The 14717-nt window shown below is 31.9% G+C and overlaps 2 protein-coding genes across 2 annotated transcripts; both read right to left on the reverse strand.

The window, feature by feature from the left end:
• Window positions 1-3703: 3703 nt before the first annotated feature.
• LOC133698468 (eukaryotic translation initiation factor 3 subunit D-like) lies at window positions 3704-7558 on the reverse strand. The gene is made up of 2 exons (XM_062121389.1): window positions 5789-7558; window positions 3704-4025 (listed from the first exon to the last, which is right to left on the reverse strand). The coding sequence occupies exon 1, from the start codon at window positions 7507-7509 to the stop codon at window positions 5791-5793; it is 1719 nt and encodes a 572-aa protein (XP_061977373.1). The 5' UTR covers window positions 7510-7558; the 3' UTR covers window positions 3704-4025; window positions 5789-5790.
• Window positions 7559-13363: 5805 nt separating this feature from the next.
• LOC133698620 (transcription factor bHLH162-like) lies at window positions 13364-14007 on the reverse strand. Its single transcript, XM_062121613.1, has 2 exons — window positions 13865-14007; window positions 13364-13717 (listed from the first exon to the last, which is right to left on the reverse strand). The coding sequence occupies exons 1-2, from the start codon at window positions 13982-13984 to the stop codon at window positions 13364-13366; spliced, it is 474 nt and encodes a 157-aa protein (XP_061977597.1). The 5' UTR covers window positions 13985-14007.
• Between the last annotated feature and the right edge of the window lie 710 nt (window positions 14008-14717).

A 14717-nucleotide genomic window follows, 5' to 3' on the forward strand; every position in this document is an offset into this window, starting at 1 on the left:
TAAAAATAATTTTTTAAAAACAAGTTTGTTAAACCCACTGAGTCAATCACCCAAATCACAAATTTACAAGTTAAGTTACGAAGTTCGGGTCGATCCAGTATATCAACATCTCAAAATAAAATAAAAATTTCTTTTTGATTTTTAAAAAAAAGTCAAATCATGTATTTACAGGTCTTCCAGATTGTTTTTAGACCTACCAAGTTGACTAGGTCATGTTGAGAAAACTCCTATATAATTTAATTTTAAATCTGAGCAAAGTAAGGAGTGAAATCAGGAGATTTTAAAGTTGACTTGTTGGATCAGGTTTGATATTAACGATGAAATTTTTTTTATGACTTAGATATTCTTTTATATTCAATTTTTTATTATTTAAGTTGCAACATAACACAAACCTATAAATTAGTAAGTAATATTTACATGAAAGGAACCAAACAAGTGATTTAAGAAAATTGTAAGTGTAGAATAGGGACATGATTTGGTGACTCACGATCTTTACTGTGTTGTTTTTTTCTTGCGAAATAGCATTGCTCATAAACCATTGAAAGCTAGTTTAAGAGGAGGTTTTACTAGTGATAAACTATTCAAGTATGTTATATGCTTAAACGCGACACATGCAACCTATAATATACTACAAGATTCAGGAGCCATCATTTTAATATCTATATACATAGTTAGCACACATAACTAGGTATTATGACTAATCAAAAACTTTAAATTGAATCTAGACTTTTCATGGGATGCGATATTGGACAGGTAAAGTAATTGGATTTATCATTAATATAGTAGGCACACAATAACTTTCCTCGAAACGAGGTTCTTTTAATGTTTAAGCTAGTAAAATATAGGAGATAAATAATCTACAAGAAAGTAAATAATGCAGAAAAATACATACATGAAGGTTGTGTATTTTGTATAAGTTTGTTGGATTATTGAATGGTTGCTCATAGTTTCTAGAATTGTTGTGTGGTTACTTGTGGTTGTTAGTTGTTTTTGAGATTGTTGTATGATTATTGATTGTTCATTCTTATCTTGTGACCAAAGATAAGATCTCAGTTAAGCTTGTTTCGTGGAGCATGATGTTACAATTATCTCATAATGTATATAGCTTAATTATAAAAAGTCTCGTGGTGAGTGGAGAAATTAGTACCTGTTTAGTGCAGAGTGCTAAAGGAGAATGGAATTGCATATGTTTAATGGTGAGTAATGTTGCAAGTACCTCGGTCGTTGTGTTTGTCGTGTCATTGATAAAAAAAATTGGTGATTGATATTTCATTAATGGTTATTGAAGAGAAAAATAGTGTTTGCTCTACAAGAAAAAGTTTAGTGTGCATTGACTCTGATATCTTAGGATTAGAAAAATAAATTAGCGTGTGTGTCATTAGCTAAGATATTTTCTTGGTATTTGGATCGAGACCTAAATAATTTCTCAGGGTAAAAAAAAAAAGAGACATTTCATTTGGAATAACCCAAATGGGTTGCTTCAAATTTTTTATGGCAGGAGCATATGATGTACTTGCTAGCGGGTGGGTTACTTATTATTTTTGAATGACACGTGTGATCCATTCCAGTCATGAATGACAACCTTTCAAGATTTATATTGATTCATCTCATTGAAATCCTTTTAATATTATTGATAATGTCATTATTAGAACTCCAATATAATCTTAGTTTGCATTTCTTTCTCTCCCCTTCTCTCCCTCAATCCGCCTTCCAACTTCTCCTATTTTCTTGCTTTTGTGTACCCATTTTTTGGCTGCCATTTTCTTAATGGATCCTTCTAATTCTTCTTTTTTACTAGGTTTTTCACCTACAATCAATGTGTATTTAAGTGGTTTTTATTTTTAGATGTTTTTTAAAAATATACTTGTTTTGAAAAGAACACTCAAATTGATATTTTTTTTAAAAAAAACTTTTTATAATGATTTTGATATATTGATATTAAATTTTTTTAAAAAATAAAAAATTATTTTAATATATTTTAAAATAAAAAAATCCTCCTATGCACCACCCCACCCCACCCTTGTTCTCCGGTATATTTATTGGCTTTTTAAATTTGAAGTTCAAAGATAAAATTCTCGAGTCAAGTGATAATTTTTTTTTTTCTTTTTGAGATTTGACTTGTCGGAGAAACTTGAAATGCTACCAAGGGAATATGGACATTTAATTGACCAGAGGGCCTTCATTTCTGTGGTTAACAGCTGTCTTGGAGAAAATGAATTTTTTTTTTTCGGTTTTAAGAAAGAAAGGGCTTTAAAGTTACAGAATAGGGTCCAGTTGTTACATAGCCTCCAAGGGTAGCTAAGGAATGGGCAAGATCTTAAACAAAGACAGCGCGAAATCAAACGAACAAATGAAGAATTTTGTAAAACTAGATGGAACGATATTTAAAATGTATTTGAAAACGCGATGTAAATAAAATATTAATTTTTTTTTAATTAAAATTTAATATGATTTGTATGTTTTGAATCGTTTTAATGTGCTGATATCAAAAATAATTTTTAAAAAATAAAAAAGCATCATTGACATGCATTTCAGCATGAAAAGTTACTTAAAAAATAACCGCTATCATACTGTCAAGCATTTTTTTTAGAATAAAATTATAAACAACCCTTGTTTTTAAAGAAGTGTACGAGATGATAATTGTTTTTTTTAGAAATATATTATAATAATAATTTTATTTTTTAAAAATTATTTTTTTCATTTAGTATATTAAAACGAATAAAAAAAATTAAGAAATTTCTCTTTAAAAATTTTATGGAACACTATTTAGAATGAAACTATAAACAACGACAAAAATTCTAATGCAAGGCTTGATGCAACTCGGTTTGATTATAGTAATTACTATGCAAATACTATTAAGAGATTTATTTGTTTTTGTATTTTAAAATGTTTAAAAAAAAACAATTTTTTTTTCAAAAAAATACTGAATTCAACAGGCAAGGCAGCTCAGTCCTAGGATTTGTTGGGGATAAGAAGATTTGCAAGAACACGTTGTGGTGTGCTTTATGAGATTTGCCCAATGACATGTTGGCAAAAGTTTTCCCCTAGTATTCTTCATTGATGATAAGACAAAAAATTAAAGTTTGGTCTATACGATAATGCCTTTCAGATCTCGCTTTTCCCTCCTCTTGAAAACTATCACAGCAAACCATTGGTGCCTCCGAGGGATCTAATCAATAATAATATGTGACGTTTAAATTTTTGGTTATCTGTTCGGTGTTTATATTCATGATATATTCTTTTGATTAACGTTTAAATTGATTTGAAAATAATTTTTATTATAAAAAACACATTTTTCATTTTGTATGATTTAAGAGACGGGTCAAATCTTTGAATTGATATATCCTTTTAGATAAATTAAGAATTATGTTACAAGTCAGGATCTAGAAATTATATTGATCAGATTTTTTTAAGATCAAATCTGAAGACTATAGCAGCCAGAAACCGAGAACCACATGCGTTTGTTTCTCGGGTTCGAAATCAGACAAGATCCATCCGAATTCAGGCTAAAAATCTGTGCGTACAGATTAAACTCTGTTCGCTGCTGTGTGTATGGTTTTTAATAATAATTGAACAAAATACAGAGAGAGGCTTGATTAAGCACTTAATCTCATCGAATTCCTAGCCAGAACTCATTTATGAATTTCCAACAGGGTTTCCTTATTGTTTGAGGTCACAAACAGGGAACAAAGAAACTCAAACAAGACGAATGTTTTATGCCTTCATTTTCCAGCATGCGGATCATACAAGTTCCCAAATAATATATAATCTTGTTTCCAGGCGAAGAAAAGTAGAAAACTCCAGCACCACTACAGATTCGGTACAGCAAAATCTAAAAAAAAGGCAAGCACCTGATGCTTCAAATTTTGTGATCAAATTGCAACAGCAGAGCGCAAGTTGACGAGAACCAAAAATAAATAAAAATAAAACAGAGGGCTCCCTGGACCACAATCCTGGAGGGATGCTCAAATTGCAAATGCCATTTGTGACCTGGGACTTCTGTTCACAGCAAAACCAAGATCGATCTGCAAGATCCAATCAATGAAGGATCAATTAGCAAACCAGGCCAGTAGTTGAGAAATGACAGGTATGGTAATTACAACAGTTTAATGGCCCCACATATAGGAGGCACCCGACAACTTATTCAAGGATGTATAAAACACTATGGAAGAGACCTTTTCCAAAACTAGAAATAATAAAAGGAAACCGAACTGAAAAACCTAGGATATTAATTAGCTTCTTTAAAGTGTAACTACAACACCAGGTAATGAAGTTAATTGAAAATAAAACAGTATAGAAGATAACTTTTTTTTTCCTTGGCAACACCAGTACTGTCACCAAACATGTAGACAATCTTACAAAACATGAAAGGGAAAAGTGGCATATATGGTGACTTGAAATATAAATTTAACCTAGTAAGTTGAACATATGCCCTAACATTAAAGATGTGGTGACGAGAAATATGTTGGAAAAATCTCAAACAAATAAAACCCACTCGTATATTTCTGTTTTTCATTCAACAGAAACCAGGAACACACGATAAGGAAAATAAACAACATATGAACACTAGAATGTGACCATGACTTGTGAGAACTTGCAACAAGTTAAGAGGAAGTTAACTTGTCATCAATTTATTTCCTCACATTTACTAGCTTCTCAACTAGAAGGCAAACAATTATGGAAAAGAAAAGGATGCAATTATATATGCGTTATAATTGGAGGATGATATACCAAGATAGAAAATTTAATTAAAAAGATAGGACAAAATGTTATTCATGAGATCATACAAACAAACACCTACAAACTACAAGCAGGGTGAGAATGGAAGAAAAGCTTAGCTCAATCCAGCATATTTAGAAATGTTACTTTCTATAGGCAGTTCAATTGAGCATTTTGAGAAGAAAGGTTGAGCTAATATGAAAAACAGACCCAAAACTATGAAACATGGTTATAGCAAACCAACAGGTTTTGAGTTTTCTCTCTCATCGTTTTACACACAGAGAATTAACAGGAAGCAGATCAACTTTTACACCAAAAGTAAATTATGAAATATATTTTGCATTGATATCATGAAACCAAGTGGACGTAACAATGTTGCAAATGCATGGATTAAAAATCATGGTGACATTGAACTTCAAAAATCACTTTTGGTTCAAACCCCAGACCACATAAACTTGATGATGCTACAATTATGGCATAGTTGTTGCCCATTCAATTACTGGATCTACAAGGGATAACCACTGGCACACTCGTTATAAGAAAAACTGGATAGAGGTTTGTGTGATAATGTTGACCGAGAGTCTGAAGATACTCTAGAAAACTAAAAACATACCTTAAGCCAAAAAAATAAAAAACAAAAAATAAAAATTCATATGGAAAGGAATACAAAAATGTTAGGGGCAAAATTTCTTGACAGAATAAAAATTATGAAAGCTATTAGCTCTCAAAACAAACATTCCAGGAAATATTTGATTAAATCAACTAATAGAACTTTCATTGCTTGGTGCATGCCTATGAGTACATCAGACCGTGACTACAGCCATAACTTTATCTGCCATAGTGCGGGAAGCTAATTTAGCCTCTCTCATGCAAAGGTACTTCAGAGACCAATTGATCAACTGACACGAAAATTACAAACAAACATCATGGTAACAGATGTATCACCTAGAAGTTTAGGTATCCTTACCACAGGTCATCATCATATTCATATGTGAAATGTCTAGTGCAGGTATAATGAACTACCATAAAAAGAGATCCTTTCAGTCAACTAAGCAAAGTAAACCATTACCTTCAAGCTTGAACATCAATCTCTTTATCTTCCACATCATTGGTAACCCCATTTGCCTCGGCATTCTCAGCATTCTCCTCAGGAGGCTGGGCTTGTTCCTCCTCGGGCAAAGGCTCCTCCACATAATCATTCTCAAACGCATCAGCAGGAACCTCATAAATCCTCACTTGTGGCTTAGACGGGTCTTTCACCAGCACATACTTACCCTCATTCAATTTCATGCACAAGTCAACAATACTCTTGACAATACCCCACATGTTGGACGTATTCAAATTAATCTGAGAAGCAAAGTCCTTAGGCTTATATCCAACAACAGCCAAAATCACATGATTGAAATGATCCCTTGGATGGACCCTAGAAACATACCCTAACTTCATCATATCAGCACTAGCCAACAAAGCTTGAGCAGTCCATTTAGCCAATTTATTCGCATTGTTCTTCAATTCAGTAGCCAAAACAGCACCCCTTTGAGTCTCCAACTTCTGTCTCCAATCAACACCAGAATACTTGGGATCAAACTCATTAAGCGCATTCAATGTCAAGAACGACCTTTGCTTATTAACCTCAACAACACTCTGCACTTCACACCTAGCAACAAGATGCATATCATCATCCAATTTCCACCTCCTATACTTATAAGCCACGGATGCAACCTCCTCCCCTTCATTGGCAAACGGGTTAGGCTCATCAAATGCAACCTTATTCCCATCCCTAAACAAAACTTGCTGCGAAAAGTTCTGATTAATATAAGCAGCCTCAACACTCAATGAATATGCCGAGTTTATATCATCCTTAGCCTCTGGTAAAGGCTCCTGTGATGTCTCGTGAACTGACAACAAATCAAGCTGAGATCCATCTCTTTTATCAAAAAACAACTTATTTCCCACCCTTTGAACCACAATATCCCAAGAATAAACAGAGCGGGTTGCGCACATCAACGTAGCTAAAATATTATCAGTAGCAAAAACGGTAGCTTTGTCTTCATTAGCTAATCTTCTAATAACAGGATCATCAGTGGTAGTTACCTTAAAGAAATTCCTATTCTTAAACCTTTCCAATCTCCGCTCTGCTTTCGGTGTGATTCTATCAAAACTCTTATCATAAAACTCTAGCCCGCCACATAAAATCAAATCCTCTGGTTCCGGGACCGAGAAAGAGAGTTTCGTAAATGTACTAAACGGAATCTGATCAAGCATATTCCATTCAGGTTGGATCTCCACAGAACTCTTAAACACTGCCGCTTCCCTACGTGGCTGATTCTGATTGGACCGGTTTTGATTATAATGCCGGTCCCTACGAGCCCTCTCTTTCTCCGCCTCGCGCTTCTTCGCCTCCACTTCCTCATCGCGACGTTGCGGTAGCTGAGGGCGGTTGTGCTGGTTGAACCGCCACTTAGGTCCAAACTTCGGCCGCGGAGGAGGCTTCCCGTCAACGAGACGGAAGGAGGAGTCGTTGTCAGCGGCGGAGGGGAAGGAATCGTCGGCAGTGAAGTCGAAGACGGAGTCGGATGCAGCGTTTTTTCGCCCACCAGCTCCGCCTTGGCCTTGGTTAAGATTGCGAGTGAAATCAGCGATTCGGCCGAGCTTTTCAGAGCGAGAGAAGGGAGCGAAGGGGACGTTGAGAGGGAGTGTGGAGGTGGTCGTGGGGGTAACGGTGGCGTCCGGCGGACCCCAACCGTCGGGATTGAAAGGGACGGCACCAACTTCGAAGCCGCCTACCATTGGAATTGAGATTTTGAGGCTGAACCGAGTGAAAACTGAAGCGCTAGAAGTTGGGGTTTGTTTTATAAGAAGGTTGAAGAAAACCCTAGCTGTTATGGAGTTACGGTTTTGACCTTGTGATGATAGTTAATTGCGAATGTGGATTCTGAGAATGGGCTGGGAAGTTTTATAAGCCCATAGACGATGGCACTGTGAGCTTTGGACAGATAAAAAGGAAAGGAATAAAATCAAAACAAGAAAAAGAAGAGCATAAATAGGAACATAATTTTTTTAAAAAATAAAATTTAACTAAAAAAATTGAAAAAATTAACATTAAATAGCTTCTTATATTTATGATCAAAATATCCTATATTAGGCATAAACCACTGCTGCATGAGTGATGAGAGTACTGTGAATTTGGATCCGATTTTGTTACTTTTGCTTTATTTTAAAATAATAAAAACATGAAATTTCTGAATTATAAGAAAATGCAGTTACCATGATTCTCAAATTTTATTAATTGATGAATTGATTTATTGTCTTGAAGTTGGGATTGTGTTTCAATGAGAAAGCAAATGTTTTTTTTTTTAAAAAAAAATTATTGGAAAAACCTTTAAACTTGTGATCATGTTTAATAAGATTTTTTTTATTAACATGAGTGTTTGGATCAGTTTACGCGTACTTTGATTAATCTTATAAGCCCTAAAGTTAACTATCTCGTAAGCTTCCAATAGCTCTAAAATTATGAGACTCGAACTGATAATTTTTAAAGAATAAACTCAGGATATGACTACTTGATTCAAACCTCTTAATATTTATTTAATAAGATTTTTAAAACATATTCAAACTCAAAAACAAATGGTATACCGCGTATTCCTTCCCGGGCCAGTAGAAGAAGGGCCAGCCTTTCCTGTCCGAAGTCTAGCAAGGTGCACTAGTTTCGTGTTGTGCTGCAAGATGGTGTCCCCGTTGCTGCATGGTGCCTGTTATGCATGTAGTAATCCACTCACCAGACCAGACAATATGTGTCTTTGCCTATGCCTCCTGTTCCTAGTTCCAGCACAGAAATGGAAGTTGGCTTTATTCGCCAAGATGATGGTCTCAGCAGTGAGAATCTCACCATCATCAAACATGCTTGAATCGGAGATTAATTTCTCTTCTAAATGTGGTAAGAGGAGGGAGATGAATGTTCTGTGTGCTGCTTCGCCCCATCCATCTCTGTGAGTTTTCCTTATGATGGCATATGATCCTAACAAAAATTGGCAAAATCCAACACCGCGCTGTGGTCATGATCTATGGTTCTTGCCACACAAATAAATATCCATTTAGTTTGTGTTAATTTCCAGAGAACTGTGATTTGGACCATGAATTTCTTGGCACATGAAAATTTTGATTTCTATATTATATATATATATATATATATATATATAATTAATGTTAAATATAACTATTTGACTACTTCCAATAAAATAATGAAATATAAAAAATTAATTGATGTTTGGGAGGAAAAGAGGTATTTTGAAAAGCATTTTCAGAGTTAAGAAAAGGAAAAAACTTTCCTTTTATGAAGACTTTTTTTTTATAAGAAACTATTTTTCTAAAGTTGATCAAATATAAAAAAGTAAATAAAATAATTTCTAAAAAATACTTTTTTTAGAAACAAACAAGGAATTAGTATAATGATTTTGATATTGAAAGCTTCATGAAACAAGACTCGTATATATAATTTTTCAATTATAATTATATAATAAAAAGGGTTTACTCCTGAGCCAATTAAGTTTTGTACGGATTTCCAGTGAATTAAAAGAAACCTTAATAATTTTACTGGAAATTTTAAAGCAACCGACCATTATAAAGATTTGGGAATTTCCTTGTAACTCTAAACAAATATTATTATAGATTGTAATAGGAAAATTATCCTTTGATCCTTTAGGGATTTAAATTTAAGTTTTTGGTGTAGAGGTATTTGGATCTTTACTGACTAAATTGTCATTATAAAATTGTTTGAAGTAGTTTGTGTTTGTATTTTTTTTTATTTTTTCACAATAAAAATACTCTTTTACATCTAGAATTAATAAAATTTAGACGGTTGACCAAATACTTGTTTGATTTTTCACAATATTTATAATAATAAAAATACTTCTTTGCTTCCAAGATCAAAAAATAATAGGCTGCCGGACAAGGGTATTTTAAGTTTTTCTAATTTTCATGTACAGACAAATAATGCTTTTAGTTTGAGAAAAAACAAAAAAAAAAACTTTTTCTTTGAGGGTATTTTAGTATTTTTATATGAGTATTTTGTATAATTAAGAGGACCATGAGGAGCGTTTCAGTATTTTCACGTTATATTTTTTATTTTTTAATCATAAAATTAGTGGCTTGTGTTTCACACAGTTTAACGAGTGGGTAGCGCCTGCACTATTAAAGAAGCTCGTAGGACGCTTTTTGATAGTCAATTCTTGCCATATGCTGTCTAACTCGATTGAAGTCGTGTCCTGTTTTATATAATGCGGCACGTATAAATATATAATAGTTGGATTGTCACCGATAATTCATTAATGGTGTGTTTTTTCTTTTTCTTCTTCTCTTAACAATTAAATTATATAACTGTCCTATTTGTTTGCTTGGGTCTACCTCTTGACAGCTAAAAATTTTAAAAACTAATTTCACCCGCAGCTCGGCTCGTGCAAAAATATACTAAAATGAATATATATATATATATATATATATATATATATATATGTGTGTGTGTGTGTGTGTGTGTGTGTGTGTAGAGAGAGAGAGAGAGACACACACACACACACCTCGATCGTCACCGTGATGACGTAAACCATTGACTCAATTGTAGCCAGCCTTTTTTCATGCCTTAATAACTCATCAACCAACACAACCAAGACATAGGGACTCAGAAAATATTATAGAAAAGAATTCTAGCTTGCTGGCTACCTTCCCACTTACACATAGATTCCTCGAACTTGATCCCAGAGTTTACATTTTTTATTTGAATCGATTTTTGATTAAAAAAGAATTATAGACACACACACACACGATTCACACACAAATTAGTTTCAGTACGGTTTGATTTAATTTTTTTAAAGAGAAAAAATGATAAAACATGTGGATTTTCTTTTTATTTTTTAGGTTATTTTAGGATTTTTATAGCCAAATTCAGCTGCAAAATTTATACAATCCAAAAAACAATAAATTATTAGAAACTTTGGTGAATCAATTTTCCAACCAGTAATCACAAACCTCAAGAATCTACGAGCTATTGGTAAATTCAAACCTCATTCATCTTAAACTGATTCTATTTTATTTTTCAATGCATTATTAGGGGCAACATGCAGAGTATACTACATAAACAATACATCAGGTTATCACCCTTAATCGAACCTATAATTAATAAAAATTGAAAATTGAAAATTAAAAGACCCTAAAACCCCAACTTCAATTGTTTACATTTCTTAAATTCAAGGGTGCACGTATAATTTGATTGTTTTTTTTTAAATAAAAATATTGAAATATCATTGCCCTTGTTATGTTGATTTTTTTATTCTCAAGAGTATTTTTATTATTTTGTTGTAATTAAAAATATTGAATAAACAAAAACACTTCAACTAAATTTACAATGACTAATAAATTATGTGAAAATACAAAAATATCTTTGAGTTCAAGATAAGTGTTTTTATTGTTAGGAAGGTCATGAACATCATTTGACTATTATAATGAATAGTAAATTGTACATACAGGTACAATAAAATCCCTTTTTTTTAGTTAATTTTTTATTTATAATTTTTTATTTTTATTATCATTGTTATTACTGTTACTATTAATATTATTATTATTATTATTATTATTATCATTGTTATTACTGTTACTATTAATATTATTATTATTACTACCACTACCACAATTATTATTATTATCATCATCATTATTATTATTACTACCATTACACAACCACTCCTACTATCATCACCATTATTATAACCATTACCACTGTTATTACTAGTACTATTATTATTATTATTACAATCGCCGCTGCCACCACTACCACTATTATGATTATTACCATCATTAATAGTATTATTATTATTATTATTATAAACACCACCATCATGACTTCTCTTTGACATAAAATTTTTTAACTATTCAATTATATTCATATCTTTTTTTTGTCTTGACAATGACACACATAAACTAGATTCTATTTGTGAATAGTTACACCAGGTATTGTTTTAGGACCACTCCTATTATATTCTTATTATCTATCTAATATATTCCTATTATATTTAATTAATAGACTACATCTAATACATTTAATTTATATAATATTTTTATATATTTGATTTTTTATTCCATTTTATTTTAATAGAATTCAAATTTATATTCATTTAGAATTTATTTAAAAATCTAATTTAGAATTTCTTATTATAAATTAGAATTTAGAATGATTTACTATTATTATTGAAATAACAAAAAAAACATAAACTTAATTTGTTGGATAAAATTAACAACCAAAAAAACTTTAATAAAAGGATAGGAAAAAAATAAATCAAAAGAAAAAAAAAGGAACAAATTGAATTTTGTATTATTCTTATTGTAAAAACAATCAAAAAACTGAAATGAGGGATAAAATTGAAACCATAAAACTCTGATAAAAGAGCAAAGAAAAAAAAAGAAATCAAAAGTAGAAGGGCCGAATTGAAAAACTTACACTTATAAATTAGAATTGAATGATTAAATTGAAAATAATTAAAACTTAAAAAAAAAAGAGACAAAAATCAAAACTAAAAGAAACTAAATTTAAAATACCAATAGCATTAAAAACTAAAGTTCAATTCCTTAGATAAAAGAGAGAAATGAAAGGGGGGAAAATGAAGGATCATTGAGAGAGAACACGAAAGAGAACCAAATAATACCGCGAAATTTTATTTTACACTACTGAAATATAATGCATGCGCCCCCCAAAGCCCAAAGTGCTAAGCATGCGCACACAATTTTTGCATTTAGAATATATTTAGGGGTATAATTGCGGTTGTTTTTCAAAGTGTTTTTAACTTAGAAATGATCAAAATGATATTTTTTTATTTTTTAAAAAATATTTTTGAAATCAATATATTAAAATGATCAAAAACATAAAAAAATATTATTTTTTAATAAAAAAATTAAAAACACGAGTTGGATCGCATTTTCAATCGATCATTTAATGATATTGTTTCTGTGTGTTCTGGGAGATAGGAAATAATACATTAATCTATTTAAACAACAAGAAATAATTACTATGAAGTGAAGATCTTAATTTTGGTTAATAATTAATTGAATATTTTCCAGTAGTCTCCTTGAGTTATAATAATATTAATGGTGGCTAGATTTATATAAAACATATATAAAATTCTGAAATAATATATATATGTATATATAGCTTAGATATCGTATCTAATCTATGTATCAATCAGTCCTATCCCACTTGAACAAAGCCCAAAACCGATAGCCAGGAGAAAGAACAATATATAAATCTTTAATTATATTGGCAAGAAGCAAATATTCAACATGCATGATAGAGTCAGTCTTCTGGGTAGGAAACTCACGCATATGAGATCTCCATGCATGTATACTTAACTTAACCAGCAAATCTCAAATTACAATTTAAAACTCATTATCATCTTGGACAAACTTCTTTAGCCTGTGAGATATCCTCGCAGCTCCATTAACACTGTGGGCAGAATCTCCAACCTGCACAATTAATTTGAAAGGACTTAAGTTATAGAAGAACTCTACAACTTATAAACAATCAATATTCTTCATTAAAAAGCACAGAAAGTAAATTGTCAAGCAAAATTAATAAAAAAATTATGACCTAGCTAGGTAGCTGCTATACCTTAGAATGTATTGTATGGAATACAGTATCTTCTACAACAGAAAGACTGGCATTAATAATCTCTGCTCCTTCTTCATGAAGCACACGAATGATCTCATTGAACATGAACCGACTGTCCAGGCCATTCATCAAAACAACCTCTAAAGTGGAACCCATTTCACTAACCTCAATTTGTGGTGATCTTAAACCGACTGTTTTTCCACCACTACTATTCTTGCAAGTATAATCTGCCCTTTCCATTCCCATTAAACTGTCTTTCTTTTCCTTCATCTTCTCCAAGTTTGTCTGCAACCTTTTTATGTAGCTTGCAGCTTCATCTAGTTGATCAGGCACTGACAGCACTGGTTCCTGCACCGCAATCCCCATAATAAAAAAAGAAAAAAAATAACAAAGAAAAGATCAGAGCTAGAAAGATCATAACTAAAAGAGCTTTCATGTTATATAATACACAACAATAACGTGTGAACAATGAGGGGGAGAGAGAGAGAGAGAAACCCTTGAGCTTTGATGGGGTACAAGAGAGTTAAGCTGGGAGTAGAGTTCCTTCATTTGATTTCTTCTATTCCTCTCTATTAATTTTCTGTCAGTTCTTGATGAACTAAGGTTGTGCTCCATCAATGTATATACCTGCAGCAATACTAGCTACTAACCCAAAAAAGAAAAGAAGAAGAAGAAAGACAGCAGAACTAGCTATATATGTAGATGAATCTGTAGCTATTATATATACCATATAATTAGCAAAGGCAAAAAAGCAAAATACATAATATGATTAGATGCTATTCAAAAAAGTTTGCGGACCTGGGAAATTCTGGTGGGCCTGCTTTGTTTTTCATGCATACGGGTCCACTCGTAGACAATGGACAGCTTTTGGCACTGTACCAGTTTCGGCTATGACCAAGCACATAAGAAATTTGAATGAATTCACAGTTTTTATACTGATTGGCGGATATGATTTTTTATCAAGTGTGGTTTGTTTCCTAATCGTTCTGCCGTGACCTGAGGTGAAAAACATTTCAGCTTGAAAATTCTTAAGAGTTTAATCTGTCATTAAAATTCATGAGAGTATCAACAACTACTTGAAAGGCTCGTTTTTATAGTTACTTGGGTAAAGACTCTCTTCATACAATTAGTAATTAATGTTAAAAAAAAAACAAAGGGACTGTTTCTTTCAAAATTTTTGAAAACAAATAATGAAAAGTACTTGTTTGTTTTCAGAAAAATAAAATTAGAAACAAGTTGCGAAAACTTTTGAGAACCACAAACCACGTTTTTTTTTTAAAAAAAGGTTTTCAAAACTAATTTTTTTATACTATGATCTAATGTTTTTGATGTAGATTCAAATTTTAAA

Source organism: Populus nigra, chromosome 7 (assembly GCF_951802175.1).
Source record: "Populus nigra chromosome 7, ddPopNigr1.1, whole genome shotgun sequence".
Lineage (NCBI taxonomy): Eukaryota > Viridiplantae > Streptophyta > Magnoliopsida > Malpighiales > Salicaceae > Populus > Populus nigra.